At 38.1% G+C, this 14,811-nt stretch overlaps 1 protein-coding gene across 4 annotated transcripts in view; it reads left to right on the top strand.

The window, feature by feature from the left end:
• The window catches only part of ugp2b (UDP-glucose pyrophosphorylase 2b), a 39,163-nt gene that overhangs the window by 5,073 nt on the left and 19,279 nt on the right, over positions 1 to 14,811 (top strand). For all 4 annotated transcript variants that reach the window (XM_019366561.2, XM_005473660.4, XM_005473659.4 and 1 more), the window contains 2 exons: positions 636 to 763; positions 2,721 to 2,828. In XM_019366561.2, coding sequence (XP_019222106.1) covers positions 636 to 763; positions 2,721 to 2,828 — 236 coding nt within the window. The remainder of the gene's footprint in view (positions 1 to 635; positions 764 to 2,720; positions 2,829 to 14,811) is intronic.

The raw sequence follows: 14,811 nt of genomic DNA on the forward strand, positions 1-14,811 counted from the left end.
TTTTTCTTTTACTGTTGGATCTGTATGATGTCAGAGAGAGACGATATCCTTAATATGGGCTTCTCAAGCACCCATTGGTGGTTTGTGGGTGCTATGCAGTGCTTGCAGGCTTACATCTTCATAATGTAGCTACTACCAAAATGTAAGCTCTCTGGCTACATGTAGAAATTCTGTCCATTAAAAGCTATAAACAGAATCAGTGGCAAAAGGCATTCAATCTCTTGATTTGAGTGGCCAGTTAAGCTTTAAATTTTAGATGGACTTTTTCTTTTTGCACATTAAGGTGGGGTTTTTAACTGGCTATTAAAGAGGTCAGAACTGAAATAATATATTTAGCAGTTTTTCTAAAAGTGGAATTTTATTTATTCAAGCATGTTATACATTTTTGTGGACCAGTTGTGGTTTGAGATATAGTTACTTGCACAAAAGACCATTTTGAGCCAGAAAAAACCTTAAAGGAATTTGTTTATGTTTCGTAATCAGACGTAATTTTATCACACACAAAAATAAACGATGAATAAAATCTGTAAAAAATCAAGAAATGTTTCACTCTAAGGATTGAGCATATGATACAAATCGAACACGTTAAAACTGTCTCCCGTCTCACTCTGTATCTCACCGTCTTTCGTGTTTAGGTCTGACTAAAGGTGTGGCTAACGGAGGGATGGCTCAGTTCCAGGAAATGATGCGGCAGCAGCTGGAGAGCTCCATGCACGATGAGCTGGAGAAGCTGCTGGACACCACCACAGGGGCTGAGCGAGAGGTACACTAACTGTTTGCTTCGCTGTCTTTGTACCTCCCTCTCTGACCATCTGGTTGTGATTTAGAGGGTGGTGGGGTCACAATGCTGGGAAAACACAAAATATGACACATACTGGAGCACACTGCCAAAAAGGGTTCCACCTACATGTCTCATAACATTTTAGCAGCCAAACTTCTTAAGCAACATTCGCCCATTTTGTCTGGTTTTATTCATAACATAATACGTCAGCAGAGGGATCCAGGAACTAAGAGACTAGGTAAATTTTCTCAGAAGCCCTAAATGAACTTGAGAGTGAGCTCTTTTCAGCCCACAGCACCAACGTAATAAAACATTCAGACTAAAATCCAAATTAAAATGGCAGCAATAACACTCTACAGACTCATCTTTCCTCTGTGAGATTTCTTTGGCTTTAAACTAGCATAAAGCTTGGGACAAAACTGGAAATAAACACGCGGCGTTTAGCTGTAAACTCTTTCAGGCATTAACCAAACCTTGTTTAACTGCAAGCAATCAGGGAATAAAACACTGAAGAGTAAAGAGGTGAGAAGTCTGTCACATGCAGGTGTGAGCAGTAATTCCCACACACTTTCAAATGTATTAACTTGCTGTAACTTATACGTGTCAAACGCCATGTGCACACACACACACACAATGGGTTACTCATTGAACTTTGAAGGTCTCCAGTGTAATTGGATACCAGTGTGAAAGTCCAGACAGTGACGGCCACCTAAACTGTTATTTGCTTAAGTGTTATTTGCTCCACATTGGGTGTTTAACTCGTCACCCATAAATGGGACTTTTCCTTTTCTTTTTCTCTTTTTTTTATTAAAAGAAAAAAAAGCACAAAGCTACGTGGCATGTGACAAAGTCTGGACTGTACAAATCCAAATATTTTATGTGAAAGCAAACAAAAATTTCAGTTTAATTTCAATAAATCCAACCAGCTGTGTGTGGCTGACATGGAGTAATTGTACTGTAGATTTCACTTTTTACAATAAGATATACTTATCATCATTATTATTATTAGTAGTAGTAGTAGTAGTAGTAGTATTGTTATTATTCTTCCCACAAACTGGTCAAGTTTAGAATGTATAAATACATCATTCTTGTCTTTTATATCCAGATGCTGTTTCATCTGTTTGTGTGCACATCTGTTAAAGTTGTGTAAAATGGTTTATGAAGAGAAGGTCAAAACAAATTCCATATAATCACAGTGGACTAGACAAATTGTATCAAATCTTCAAGTAAAACAATTAATGTATATTCAGGGACAAAAAAGGGGTGTTTAAATAGTTTTGGGACTTTGGACCTTGGCTATTTTGTTTGTCTGTGTTAAAAATGTAATAACTATTTGGTCGAAACAAATACAGATTAACGCTTCAAACGTGGAAATATAAAAAACGTCCTTTGCTGCAGTTTTGCACTATACAGTTGTGCTTAAAGAATATGCTAAATCACCCACAGGAAAGAAATCAACATTCTATAAATAGTTTCTAAATGAAGTTCACACCCATAAATTTGCATAGAACAATAATTATCCTTTTTGTATAAGAGGTATGGGGCCTTTGAAGCACACTGCTTAATGTGTGTAACAATCCATGAAACTGAGACTGAAATTGCAATACAGATGTCTACAATATTGTATCACGGATTCTCAAACTCATCTTTTATATTTAAAGCTTTCCAGTATGACTTTGATGAATGGATCTTTTTAAATTCCAGACACCAGCCCCATTTAAAGAAACAGTAAAATGCCTGTAAAATTAAGTATAGTGGTTTCAGTCAAACCATTTTTCCAAGGTGTGCAGTTTCTCTTCTGCCCTCGAAGCGATAATACTCTGAAATAACTGAGGCAATTTCAGAAGTGATTTTCAACATTTTCATGTCTTTCTAGAAACCACTTCATAGTGACTTTGCAAACTCAGCCTTAGTTTAAGTTAACATCTTTGTTTTTCAGGTATCCAAGAAAGACTTCGAGGGCTTCAAGAATCTCTTCCATAGATTTCTGCAGGTGAAGGGACCATCAGTGGAGTGGATCAAGATACAGCGACCTCCAGAAGACTCTGTAAGCCTTCTTTTTTTGTTTTTAGCGGTTAATTGTATGTTTGTCTGTGCTGACTCTGGATTTGCACCACTCATAACATGTGATTTGTCTTTGTTTAAAATATTAAAGCATCTATTTTCCTTGCAGAAGGGGGCATTCAACCCCACAGCAATGGTAGATATGTCATATATTTAACAAGTAGCTGATATTGAATACAGAATAAAATAACTTCTAATCGGTGGGTTGTCGATTCGACCCTTACCACTGAAAGCACAAGTGAAATGATGAAATACCATTTGGGTGATGGATTCACTAGTTGTGAGATTAAGTGATACCAAAAGATTGCAGTGATAAGTTCATCTTTTCAACTTGTGAAAGCATCACTTGTTTCAATCCTAGAGCATCGTCATTCACTGTGATTGTGAAAAAAAAACCAGTAGGTGTTTTGCAAGTTTTAATAACAGCACGTTGGTGTCGTTAAAACTAATGAGGAACCTGCATTTCTATTTCTGCACAGTGACGTTTTCCTAACAGTGCCTAACACAGGCAGTAATAAAGTTCGTTTTAGTGCTTCAAGAATCGATCTGCACTGTAGAAGTCTGACGTGTGACTAACCTTGCTCTCAGGTTCAGAGCTATTAGATGAGCTGCTTTGCAACTCTTTATAACAATGGCAAGAATAGACTATTGTAATAGTTTGTTTGTCTAAAATGCTTCACTTAGAAAATTACTTTTACACCTTGGACAAACTGGAAATTCAGCTTGCCTCAGGATGTTATTACCCTTTATAATGACCTAAGGAATTCCTGCACCAATGAAAACCTGTGTTAGAGTCAACAAAGAGAGAGAAAACATGTGTGGTTCTCGACAGCTATTATTTTCACCTCCACCAAGGAGGTTATGTGTTTGGTAGCTTTTGCATGCGTGCCACTGTCTGTAAACAGGATGGCTCAAACGTTTTTGAGTGAATTTTGATAGAACCTTGTAGGGGTGTAGAGTGGAAGCATCTTAACAATCCATTCAAATTTGGCATACATCCACCAACATCTTCAAGGTTAACTTGATGATTAATTGGTAGCACATTGACAGTAAATCTTGTGACTTAAAAGCTATGATTCTTATAAATGTGGCATGTATTGTCAACATATAGAAAGTTATATATAAGGATTGGAAATGTCATGTCACATTTGACCTTTGACCTCACTTTCAAGGTCAGATTGGTCTCAAGGTCAAAATGATAATAATGTCATTCAGAGCTACTTAAAACTGTTTCTTACTGCTGTTGTTTGTATTGACAACATATAGAAGTATAAGGAATGATATATGGGTATTCTAAATATCACATTATTTACAAACATATTTACTCAACAATGAGATGAATGCTACACACAGAATACAAATTTAATATATAGAGTAATCCAAGTCTGTAAGCAGAGTTTATTCTTTGGATGATTGAGTGACCAAAATTCACAGTGGGTTTCAGGTTAGTTAGAATAGGTTTTCCTTTCCTGTTAAACTTCTCTGTACGCCTGTGGGATGCTGCGTAGGAAGTGCTTTTTTTATTGGTATTGTCAGCTAGCACTGGGGAACACTGTGAAATATGTGGCCCAACCAGTAATGTTGCTTTTTTGTTTGTTTCTTTGTTTTGTTGTCCCAGATTAGGCATAATAGTGAAAAATGTCTCTTTTGTGAAGTGAACAAAACAAAACTATCTACTGTAACCATAGTTTTTGCATTTATGGCATGGTCCTGTGATCTTTGTTGACTCCAACTTTTCAGCCAATCAGGATTCAACAGACAAATGGTGTCAACTTTCTATTGCTGCTGCCAAGAAGGAACCACTACAGCCCATGAAATCAAGCCCATGTTGCAGCACTCCCATGTTACAGCCTGGTACTAGAACCAGCTTTGGTTTCTTCATAACCGCTCCAGGGAGATAAAAACACACGTGCTAGATGTATAAGTTCGTGTTTAAGTTTTTAGGAGTGAAATTTTTGTAGCTTGCTAACATTGGCTTCCCCCTCCTGTCTTAAAAAGCCAAGTGACTTTGTGTTCAAAAAACTAACATGGTGGAAACCTGAATCGTTTTTCTTTTTGTTAACCCTTCATGGGCCAGCAACACAGACCTCTAGAGTCCTTTGTGCTGTACCTTTGCCTATAGCTAACTCCAAGTATCTCACATTTTCTCGGTGTCTGCCTGACGGCCTCGTCAGTCTACACTTTGAGGCTGGTCTTTCTTACCCTCTGTGTCTCAGCAAGTCAGATTTTTGTTCTTTGTAACAGCACTCGGGACCTCCAGCAGCTCTTGAGCTGTAGAAAGACTGTTCTTGCCTTGATTCCATGCTTTGACATCTAAATCTGGACCACCGTCCTTGGTAATGATACTTCCAAGATAACTTCACTATTCCAGGGCATTTCCTCCAAGTATGACTGACTCGGTTCTGGTTGCATTGATTCTTGTAATTTTCGTATTGTCCATCATATATGGGATGTTGGGCCCTACTGTGATCAGGTGTTTGTTAGCATCATCTAATCCTGCATCTGCTTGATTGTGGTGGTTGTGGGAAAGCAGACCTATATCATCCCAACGTGTGCCATTGTGGTGTCTACGTCTATGTTTTATACAATCTATAAGTGCTGCACACAAGTGAACCTCCATAGTTTGCTTGTCTGTTTGTAATCCTTCTTTCTGCAAACGAACACCAATGCAGTACTCCTGGCTTTACTTTATTCCATTACAGTAAAGCCATTACAGTAAGATCCATTATAATGTAATCTTAGTGACTGGTAACATTTTTAGACACAGGGTTATCTTATTAGAATGATTCTAAAGAAATGGTAATGGACCATTGTAGACTTTGCAAGGATAACACCCACATTTCTGAGCTGTTTGTTTGTATCCTGAAGGCCCCCTCGTGGATTGCAGTAGTCAGCCCTTTCTACTTTCTTCTTAAGCCACTGTGGATAAAACTACAGATGAAGATGACCAGCTGTGCTCAATAACATGGGTAATTTCAATCTAACTATACGTAGTGCCCTTTAGGCTACGTTCACACTGCAGGTGAAAGCACATCAAATCCGATTTTTTTGACCCTATGCGACCCATATCCGATCATGGTATGGCAGTGTGAACGGCACAAATCCGATATTTTCAAATCCGATCTGGGTCACTTTCGTATGTGGTCCTGAATCCGATACATATCCGATGTTCGGGGCTCGAACCGGTTGCCGGTTCGAGCCCCGGCTTGGACAGTCTCGATCGTTGTGTCCTTGGGCAAGACACTTCACCCGTTGCCTACTGGTGGTGGTCAGAGGGCCCGGTGGCGCCAGTGTCCGGCAGCCTCGCCTCTGTCAGTGCGCCCCAGGGTGGCTGTGGCTACAATGTAGCTTGCCATCACCAGTGTGTGTGAATGTGTGTGTGAATGGGTGGATGACAGGTTGTGTAAAGCGCTTTGGGGTCCTTAAGGACTAGAAAAGCGCTATACAAATACAGGCCATTTACCATTTACCATTTTAGAAAGCGACTGCTGTTTGAACGGTCATGCCGCATTAAATCCGTCTTTTACGTCACTGACACAGGACAGACGCCAATTATCAGCGCCAGAGAAGCGCCCGAGAAGACATCGCGAACGCTTCCTGGCCATCCAGTGTAGATGTCAGTGAAATTGTTGGGAAGACAATGTGAACATTTTATTTGTACTGTATAATCTGCAGATTCTGATAGAAATCTGCAACTATCCTTTGAAGCACCACTCCTCTCTAAAACAGCCATAAGGATAATTATTAGGTTATTTACATTATTATGTAAATAACAAAATAACTTAAAGCAAAAATTGGGAAACGTAAAGTCCGAAGTCTTTATATTAAGGGCCATCAGTCAAACAATATTGTTTGCTCTGGGTCTAAACAGAGCGCGTTGTGTGTGTGACATCTTCTTTTGCGCATGCGGGCCGCTTTGAGCGTTCACACTAGAGCGCGTTTCCTGTCGCATTTTATTTGTAGTGTGAACAAGCAGACAAAAAAATCGGATTTGATCAAAAAATCGGAATTGAGCATTAAGACCTGCAGTGTGAACGTAGCCTAAGTGAGCACACATCGTCTTAACAGGGGACTTAAAAATGCCTGTTAATTTTTGTTAACATTTACACCTCTAACTCTACACTGTCGTCTTAGCAGGAAACCAAACAAACCAACCACACCAGCCACAGGAGTCAGTCTTCATGGCGCTAGTGTGCATCAGTCACTTTACATAGTCAAAGTGTGAAATCGTCAGGGTGTCTTAGAGTTTGTTTCTCTTTCGCTGAAAAAAGCACACTTTGTAGAGCCTCAATAGTTCCAGTCACAAGGGATGCCTTCAGTGCTCCCCTCCAGTTTCCCCAGTGCTGTGTTTATATGTTTTTGTGTTAACTTAAAAGTGCAAGATTGAAGTTCAGTTTAATCTCAAGAGGGGGATCTTTGAAATTTAAACGCTGTGTTTTGTGAGAGCTGTTGTTGAGCAGTTAGGAGCAGCACCTGAGTGTAGCCAGTGAGCAAATGGATCTGCAGAATCAGATCAGTCTGAGAGCTGGCTTTCAGTCTGCGTTCTCTTTGAAACTCTGTGGAAGTTAATCTCTCTCTCTCTCTCTCTCTCTCTCTCTCTCTCTCTCTCTCGCTCTCTCTTTTGATGGAGTGGAAAGTCTGACTAATAACAGAAATGAAAACACTGCAGTAGTGAATTGTTAAGCCGTAAGATGAGATTGCAAAAACATGTTAAAGCAAAACATCAGACTGTGTGAAACACAGGGGAAGAAAAAAGGAAATTTTATTAATAATTAATTGGATTAGATGCTCATTTGCAAAAGTCAGAGCAACGTCTTCACCTCAGTTTGACACATTTAAGAGGAATTGGGTCAGTAAAATCAGGTCAACAACACAAATCAATCATGTATCAAACTGTTACTGTAAATAATACACGTTAGCATCGGCTATTGAAGTATTAGCAATTCTTTCATAATCAAAGTCTAGCAGGGTGTCATAATCTAGTGTTCTGGTGCTGGTATTGTGCCAAAAAAGGATTACTGGTATTTGAAAAGATTATAGGTCATTTCCGAGTTCTGGCCAAGAGGCCAGGAAAAACCTAACCTAGCAGCTCTGTAAATGTGTTTTAAAAAGGCAAAAAAAGTTGGATTGCTTTATAATGCAGCCTTAAGCATATTTGCACAACAGGTCGTTTCTTTATTCTATATATAAAACCTTTTTGTAAGTCCTGTTGTCTACTGTGTATTTACCAAATTAAACAAGGATACTGGAAGTTAAAAGTAAATGCAAACACTGGGAATCACTTTTTGGGACAACGCTGATACCAAGCCCGGATATATAGACGGGAAGGGCATCCGGTATAAAATTTGCCAACTCAAATATGCAGATCCACTGTGACAATCCCTTGGAAAATAAAGGGAACAGTCAAAAGTACCTTTAACCATTAAGTTGTCACTAAGGTATAAAAACACATAGTTGTGTTAGTGTTACTGTGAGATGAAGGCATGTTTATAATACTTTAGTATTAGTATTAGTCGTAGGCTGACTTCTGGCATTAGTAACTAATTTGGATATTTTTACCATTTAAACTTATTTTCCATGTTGAACTGAGAAGATTGGTAGATGCAGGCAAGAGTGCGAAGAGCAATAAATATTCTCAGTAATGGTGGTTATGATGCAGCAATGAACATCTGAAGAATTGCATGCAAGTATGTCCTTGTCCTATTATGTGTCTTGATTTTTTTTAATTTTTAATTTTTTTACCTTAAGCCATTTACAAAACTAATAATAAACGCTAGTTTGTATAGAAATTGAAGGTCTCTGTTTTTAACTGTTGCTGCAGCCATCCAGTTTAAACTGTAAAAATGGAGAAAATTCATGTCTTGAATGTAACCATAGCTAATAATTACACCCAGAAAACCACAACATCCGCGCTCTGTGTCACACCCTGCTCTCCCACCACATCTTTGTACTCTTCGTACTCGCCTCTTCATTGTTCAGTAAAGACAAATGTCATAAAATATGGAATAAATTGAATGTTCATCATCATCATCATCATCATCATTTATTTGTATAGCGCTTTACGAACACACAAGGCAGTCCAAAGTGCTGAACAACACAGGTTAAAACAACTACCAATTTAAAAATACGATAAAATCATTACATACAATAAAATAAATAAGAAGGTGTCAGTTTCCTACAGAGTTAAAAGCCAGGGAATAAAAATAGGTTTTCAATCTGGACTTAAAGACCTGCACTGATGACGCTAGTCTAATTTGAAGGGGAAGGTTATTCCAGAGCATCGGAGCCACAATTGAAAAAGCTCAGTCTCCTCTGCATTTCAGCCGCGACTTAGGAACCGACAGCAACAGCTGCTCAGCTGAACGGAGTGAGCGAGGAGGAACATGTGGTTTCAGCAAATCAGATAAGTAAACAGGGGCCAGACCATTTAAAGATTTAAAAACCAATAAAAGGACTTTAAAACGAACCCTAAATTCAATGGGAAGCCAATGCAAAGAAGCCAGAACCAGAAAATGTTGAATCTGGACAGCTAAAGTATTTGGTGCAGATTGTTTTCATTTATACCACATCTACACCAGCTTGCTTAAATTAGCTGGATCGCAGCTTAAATACCTAAAAGGACTCATGAAACGTACATGTGTGCATTCCTCACATTGCAGTCCGTCACTTCATATCAGCTATGAAAGCTATGTGTCAGTTTCTCATGTGGGCTTTATTAGTGAAGTTTGTGGTAAAGTTTGTCAAGGTTCCTTTCTTCAGTTTTTTTTTTTTCTTCATTTCTTGTGTTTGACTGACACACATAATCGTGCAAAGTCACTTGTCCCGTTCCACCACATTAGCGTGATGAATTCCAGAGCGAGTCAGACAGGTATAACAAAAGTATTAGTCACTGAAGTTTCCCAAGTGTTTCCTTTATAGACTTTCTTGTGCGTCATAGGTCCACACATGTCACCTGCTTTCTCCTTGTAATTTCTTTGAAATCTGTACTTGTGGACACAAGCCAAGTTCATTTTAAATAATGATTAATTTTCAGTGTGAATAAAACCATTCAGCGTTTGACAAAAAACCCTCCAAAAATATGTATTTATAGCTACCACTCCTTTTGAGTGGGCTGTAAGTCGTAACTTATGATATTTTTATTAGTGTTTTGTGAATTATTAACTGCTGTTTTACAGATCAGTCATAAACTGTTATTAAACTAGGAAGGAAGGTTAGGAAATCTTCTCAAAAGTCCACCGTCCTATCATTCCTCTGTTGGATTGTTAATTTGAGGGTGGGTTTTGGAGGATTAGTATTATTGGTTATTATTGGATTATTGGTATATTGTTTTTTGTCTTTATAGTTGGATTAACAACCCACAGTAATCTCTTCCTGTTGTTTCCTCTCATTTTGAGATTATGGAGCACTGCACTCATTTTAAAGAGTGCATAGTTGCACACCCACACATATGTGTGCCATAAGAGTTAGGAAATAATTTAACTGCATCTCAGAAGTTGCTCACTTCCTGCATGAACAACTGTTGCATGCCAAAGTAAAAGTATAGTCAAGCAGATTCAGTCACATTTGAATCTGATATTATTTTAATGTATTTTTAATGAGTGGGCAGCGTGGTGGTGCAGTGATTAGCGCCGTGTTGATGCTAATTTCTCAAGTATGAAACTATCTGTGGAGTTTGCACGTTCTCTCCAGCTTGCTTCTGCAGTCCAAAGACAAAGATGTCCGATGAATTGGCTGTAGATGTAAAGCTACGCGTGAATAGCTGTCTGCCTCTTTGTGTTAGCCCAGCATCAGACCAGCAGCCTGTCCAATGACACCAGGAATATGCTCCAGCCTCCGCTGTGTCCCTAAGTAGGAGAAGATGTGTGGCATTTTTAATGGGAGAGAGGTCCTAATATTGCCTTTCTTAGCAAGCTTTGCAGATCACTCTGATTATCACCACGACCCTGTAATAACAACTTTTTGGTTGTCAAAAAAACCCCAAAAGCATCTTTGACTGGTCAGACAGTTGGAGCACTTATCTTGTGCAGGAGTACTTGCACCATTATCCATTTATTATTAGCTTATGGACCATATATAAATGGATTAACAAAACCCTGCAAAGGAGTTATTAAACATTGGTTACTACTCATGAGCTGTGTTTAAACAGTGATTTTTCTATAACATTTTTAAAATTCCAGTAGTTTCATGTGTGCTTTCATGTTCATCAGGTGGCATTTAACTTTTTCTCTTGAGTGTGTGACAAAATAAACGGAATAAACAGAAGTGTTTTTCGGTACAGTAGCTCAAAGAACAAAACCTGATCTTTCTTACCATAGACTCTGTTTCTCACTGTCAGCAGTTACACCACTCTGCAAGCTAAACAAAGTAAAAATGTTTAGGTACTTCTTAGGAAATCCTTTTTTTTTTTTTTTTTTTTCTATAGAAGTAGCACCGGATAAGCCAGTTTGGGTTGTCTCTGTGTGGCATGTCTTTATATATGATAAGTAAATGAGGAAGTTACTTTATCCGTCACGGTAAACAGACTCTCTCTTTCTCTGTAATGCTTTTACTTTCCAGTTCTTAGCTGCCTTTCCCCTTTCTTCGTCTTTTTGTCCTTAACGATCTCAGAAGCTGCAGACAGAGAAAGAGAAGATTAAAGATGGAGAGTAGGGCAGGAAAATAGGAATAAGGAGCAAAAGGATGTGGCTTCACAGAAAGATAAGGATTCCATAAAGAAAGACGGAGACAGAGAGATGATAGAGTTTGGGAGAGAAAAGTGATGAGGCAAGAATTGGAAACGGAGAACATAAAATGAAATAAAAGTTGTGACAGTGACAGACTGTAATGAGACCGTGGAGATGATATATGCATGTGAGACAGAGAGAAGCTGAAATAAGAGGACACATCATTAGCTAAAGTTTCTTAAAATCTACAGCCAAAGGAAGCATTTGAATTACTGCGATACTCAATATATTGCAAGAAAGTCATCTATTATATATAAATGTATCTTAGTGTGTATCATTATTATTCAGCTTTATTAATGTGGCAGTTTAGTGTATTAAATTTTCTTCTTCAGTGCTGGTTGGCTAACCTCTGTTCACTCCAAACTGGAGGTGTGATTATTAGCGCTTCAGACATGCTGGACTTGCAAAAACATGACAGCATCAGAGAGACAAGCCATCCAAAAACAAAACAACACTATTGTGGAAGTTTCTTTTCTTTTCTTTTCTTTTCTTTTCTTTTCTTTTCTTTTCTTTTCTTTTTCAAAAATAAACTGAATAGACTGTTTGTCACCTTAATTGTTACCCCTTGAGTCTCTTCCCAGTGTGTACACTCACATGTATGAAACATTTTCAGCATTTCTACAAGGACAAATTTGTGAACTTTGCACCGCTTACCCCCCCTTGGGCTGAGCGTTTAAATCTCATCTTCAAGATTATTTGCTGACGTTAATAAAAATGCTGGATAAAAATGTCAGACTCAGTGCTGTGGGGAGATTTGATGGCACACAGCACTGGAGCTGTAAAAGGTCATATTGTTCTGTGTGCGTGCGGTTTGTAAGAGATGAGATGAGGTTGCGGATGATTTCGTGCATTGTTGTGATCCTGAGGTTTGTTTTCTGTAGGAAATGTTTGTGGCTTGGAACATCTTGAATATCTTTATGCATAAATGGCAGTGGTGAGTTTTAATTTGTATTAAAAAAAAAGAAACTTTGAATGATGGGAGAATGGAAAAATACAAATGTTTAAACTACTTGATGGAAAAATGCACAACTCTGACTCAGTAACAGCTGAAAGTAATTTCATGTCTGGGGATGTTTGTATTGTTTTCTTTTAACTTTTTCTAAAAGGAAGATGAGTGATTGACCCCTCTTCGTTTCCCCCCGTAAATGGCGATATTTCACTACATCAAATTATTAGTAATATGTCAATGCACAGGTTAGTTTTAGCATCACACATCATATATCATTAATTTACAGTTTATAGGGATCCTTTTTTAAAAGGGACATGCTGTGCTTTTCTTTATATTCTGTCATATATATATATATAAAAGTTCAACATAATGAGGTGAGCATATTTGTAAGTAGTTCTTAGTAGTACCTACCTAGTGTTCCAAAAGATCAAGCTCAACTTTTTGGCTCTTTATATAAGAGCAGATAACCCTCATTGGACCATTTCTAGCACAAACTACAAACTACTACTGTTCAAATCTTGTGTTTGCGATGAGTTATGACAGCTTGTTTCATACAGATCAGCGGCCACACCAAGGTCCAGTAGAAGATATTTAACCCTTATAAAACTGAGCTGCAAGACATGGAAAGCAGCTGTAATAGAATCCTAATAATAAAAATAGGTATTTGGAAATTTTGGCGATAGGCCCATTTTAATCTGTCAAAATCTTAACACAGCGCAAAGGCATGTTTGTATTTGTTTGTAGAGTATCAACAGTTAAACAGTCCTGTTACCTGTTAAACTTTAGTTCTCTGGAAGTGAAATGCAGTGATGTGTAAATTATTTCCTGTTATTTTAACTTCAGTTTAAGCTGCAGTTGGTTACAGGATGTCTTCATAAGCACTGACACAAGGATTTATTTGCACAGTTAATTCCATTGTATCACGTGAGGTTTAAAAGTAACATTTCTGTCTTTTCACATTACACAGCTTAAACTTCACTGCTACCTAATGCATTTACAGTATGAAAAGAAATTGGACAAATTTTTGCTACAACTATCTAAAGTTTAGTTTTTAGAGCGATAGCTAAAGGTGCACTCTAATGTGGATGTAGTTTCAGAGTGAACGTGCGCTTAAAAGCCTCTATCTTCTACATAAAATATTATTTATATATGTTTTAAAGTGATAGTTAATTAATGTAGACTGTAAATAATAGTGGGCCAAGGACTGAGCTTTGTGGTACACCATTGTTTGTTAAAAGTAAATTGATCTCAGAAGATCAGCAATTCTACCATTTGTAAACTTCACATTTATTTTACAGTTAATGGCTTGTGTGTGATTTTCTGTACGGTTCAGTGTGTGTGTGTGTGTGTGTAAGCTCAGTATTAAAGGAATAAGTGAGCCCACTAACCAAGAGACATGGAAAGTGTGAGCAAAATGCTCTGAGTCGCCTCATAAAAATCAGATCTTTGCTGTGAGGTTACGTTCTCATGCATCTTTGGACTTCTTACACTAGCTCAGAAAGCAAATATGAACTTCTCTTTAGAACTGACCTGACTTTTGTGTGTTCAGGAACTCTGTTGGTTATAAGACCTGGCGGTTTTCTTTTGAAGAGTCCATATCTCCCAAGCCTGGAGGCAGCACATCAGGTCCTGAATGTGACCAAGGGCATGTTTATCCTTTTCTTTCACATTTACAAGGTTTTGCACAGAGAGTTCATCTCCCAAGGGGGCAAATTGTAAACATGGAGTTCTTATATAATATTATGAGGCAACATTCAACCGAAATGATCCAAATTTTCGTGCAGTTGTGCCATCCTCTCTGCAAGTCCTTTCACTTTGCAAAGGCACCAAAAAACAGGGACAGAATGAAATTTCCACTAGTCTGAAAAGGGTCGCCATGCTGGAAGCTGTCCAGACGTACACGAGAATATTTACCTACAAACCACAATTTTTTTTTTTTTTGCCAAATTTAGATCTGATATGTTTTTTTTTTGGTTTTTTATTGTGCCAATTCCCAGAACTTTTTTGATCATATCTTTTGCATTATCCATTGACACATCCAGAAAGCCCTGTGATTTTCCAACTACTGCAGCCAAGTCAACAACAACTGTAAAAAATATTTTCCAATTGTCTCCTAGTGACAGTAGTGTTGCGCTACCACTGTGCTTAGTAATCTCAGTGTAGTGTGAAAATGTCTTTCTCCTTCTACTCATGCTAACATGTTGTGAAAACCATAATTTAACTGTCTAACATGACAAATCCTGCTGACGCCCTCATAATTGTAATCGAACAGTGGGCTCGTTGCAGTTGATATA

Source organism: Oreochromis niloticus, linkage group LG13 (genome assembly GCF_001858045.2).
Source record: "Oreochromis niloticus isolate F11D_XX linkage group LG13, O_niloticus_UMD_NMBU, whole genome shotgun sequence".
NCBI lineage: Eukaryota > Metazoa > Chordata > Actinopteri > Cichliformes > Cichlidae > Oreochromis > Oreochromis niloticus.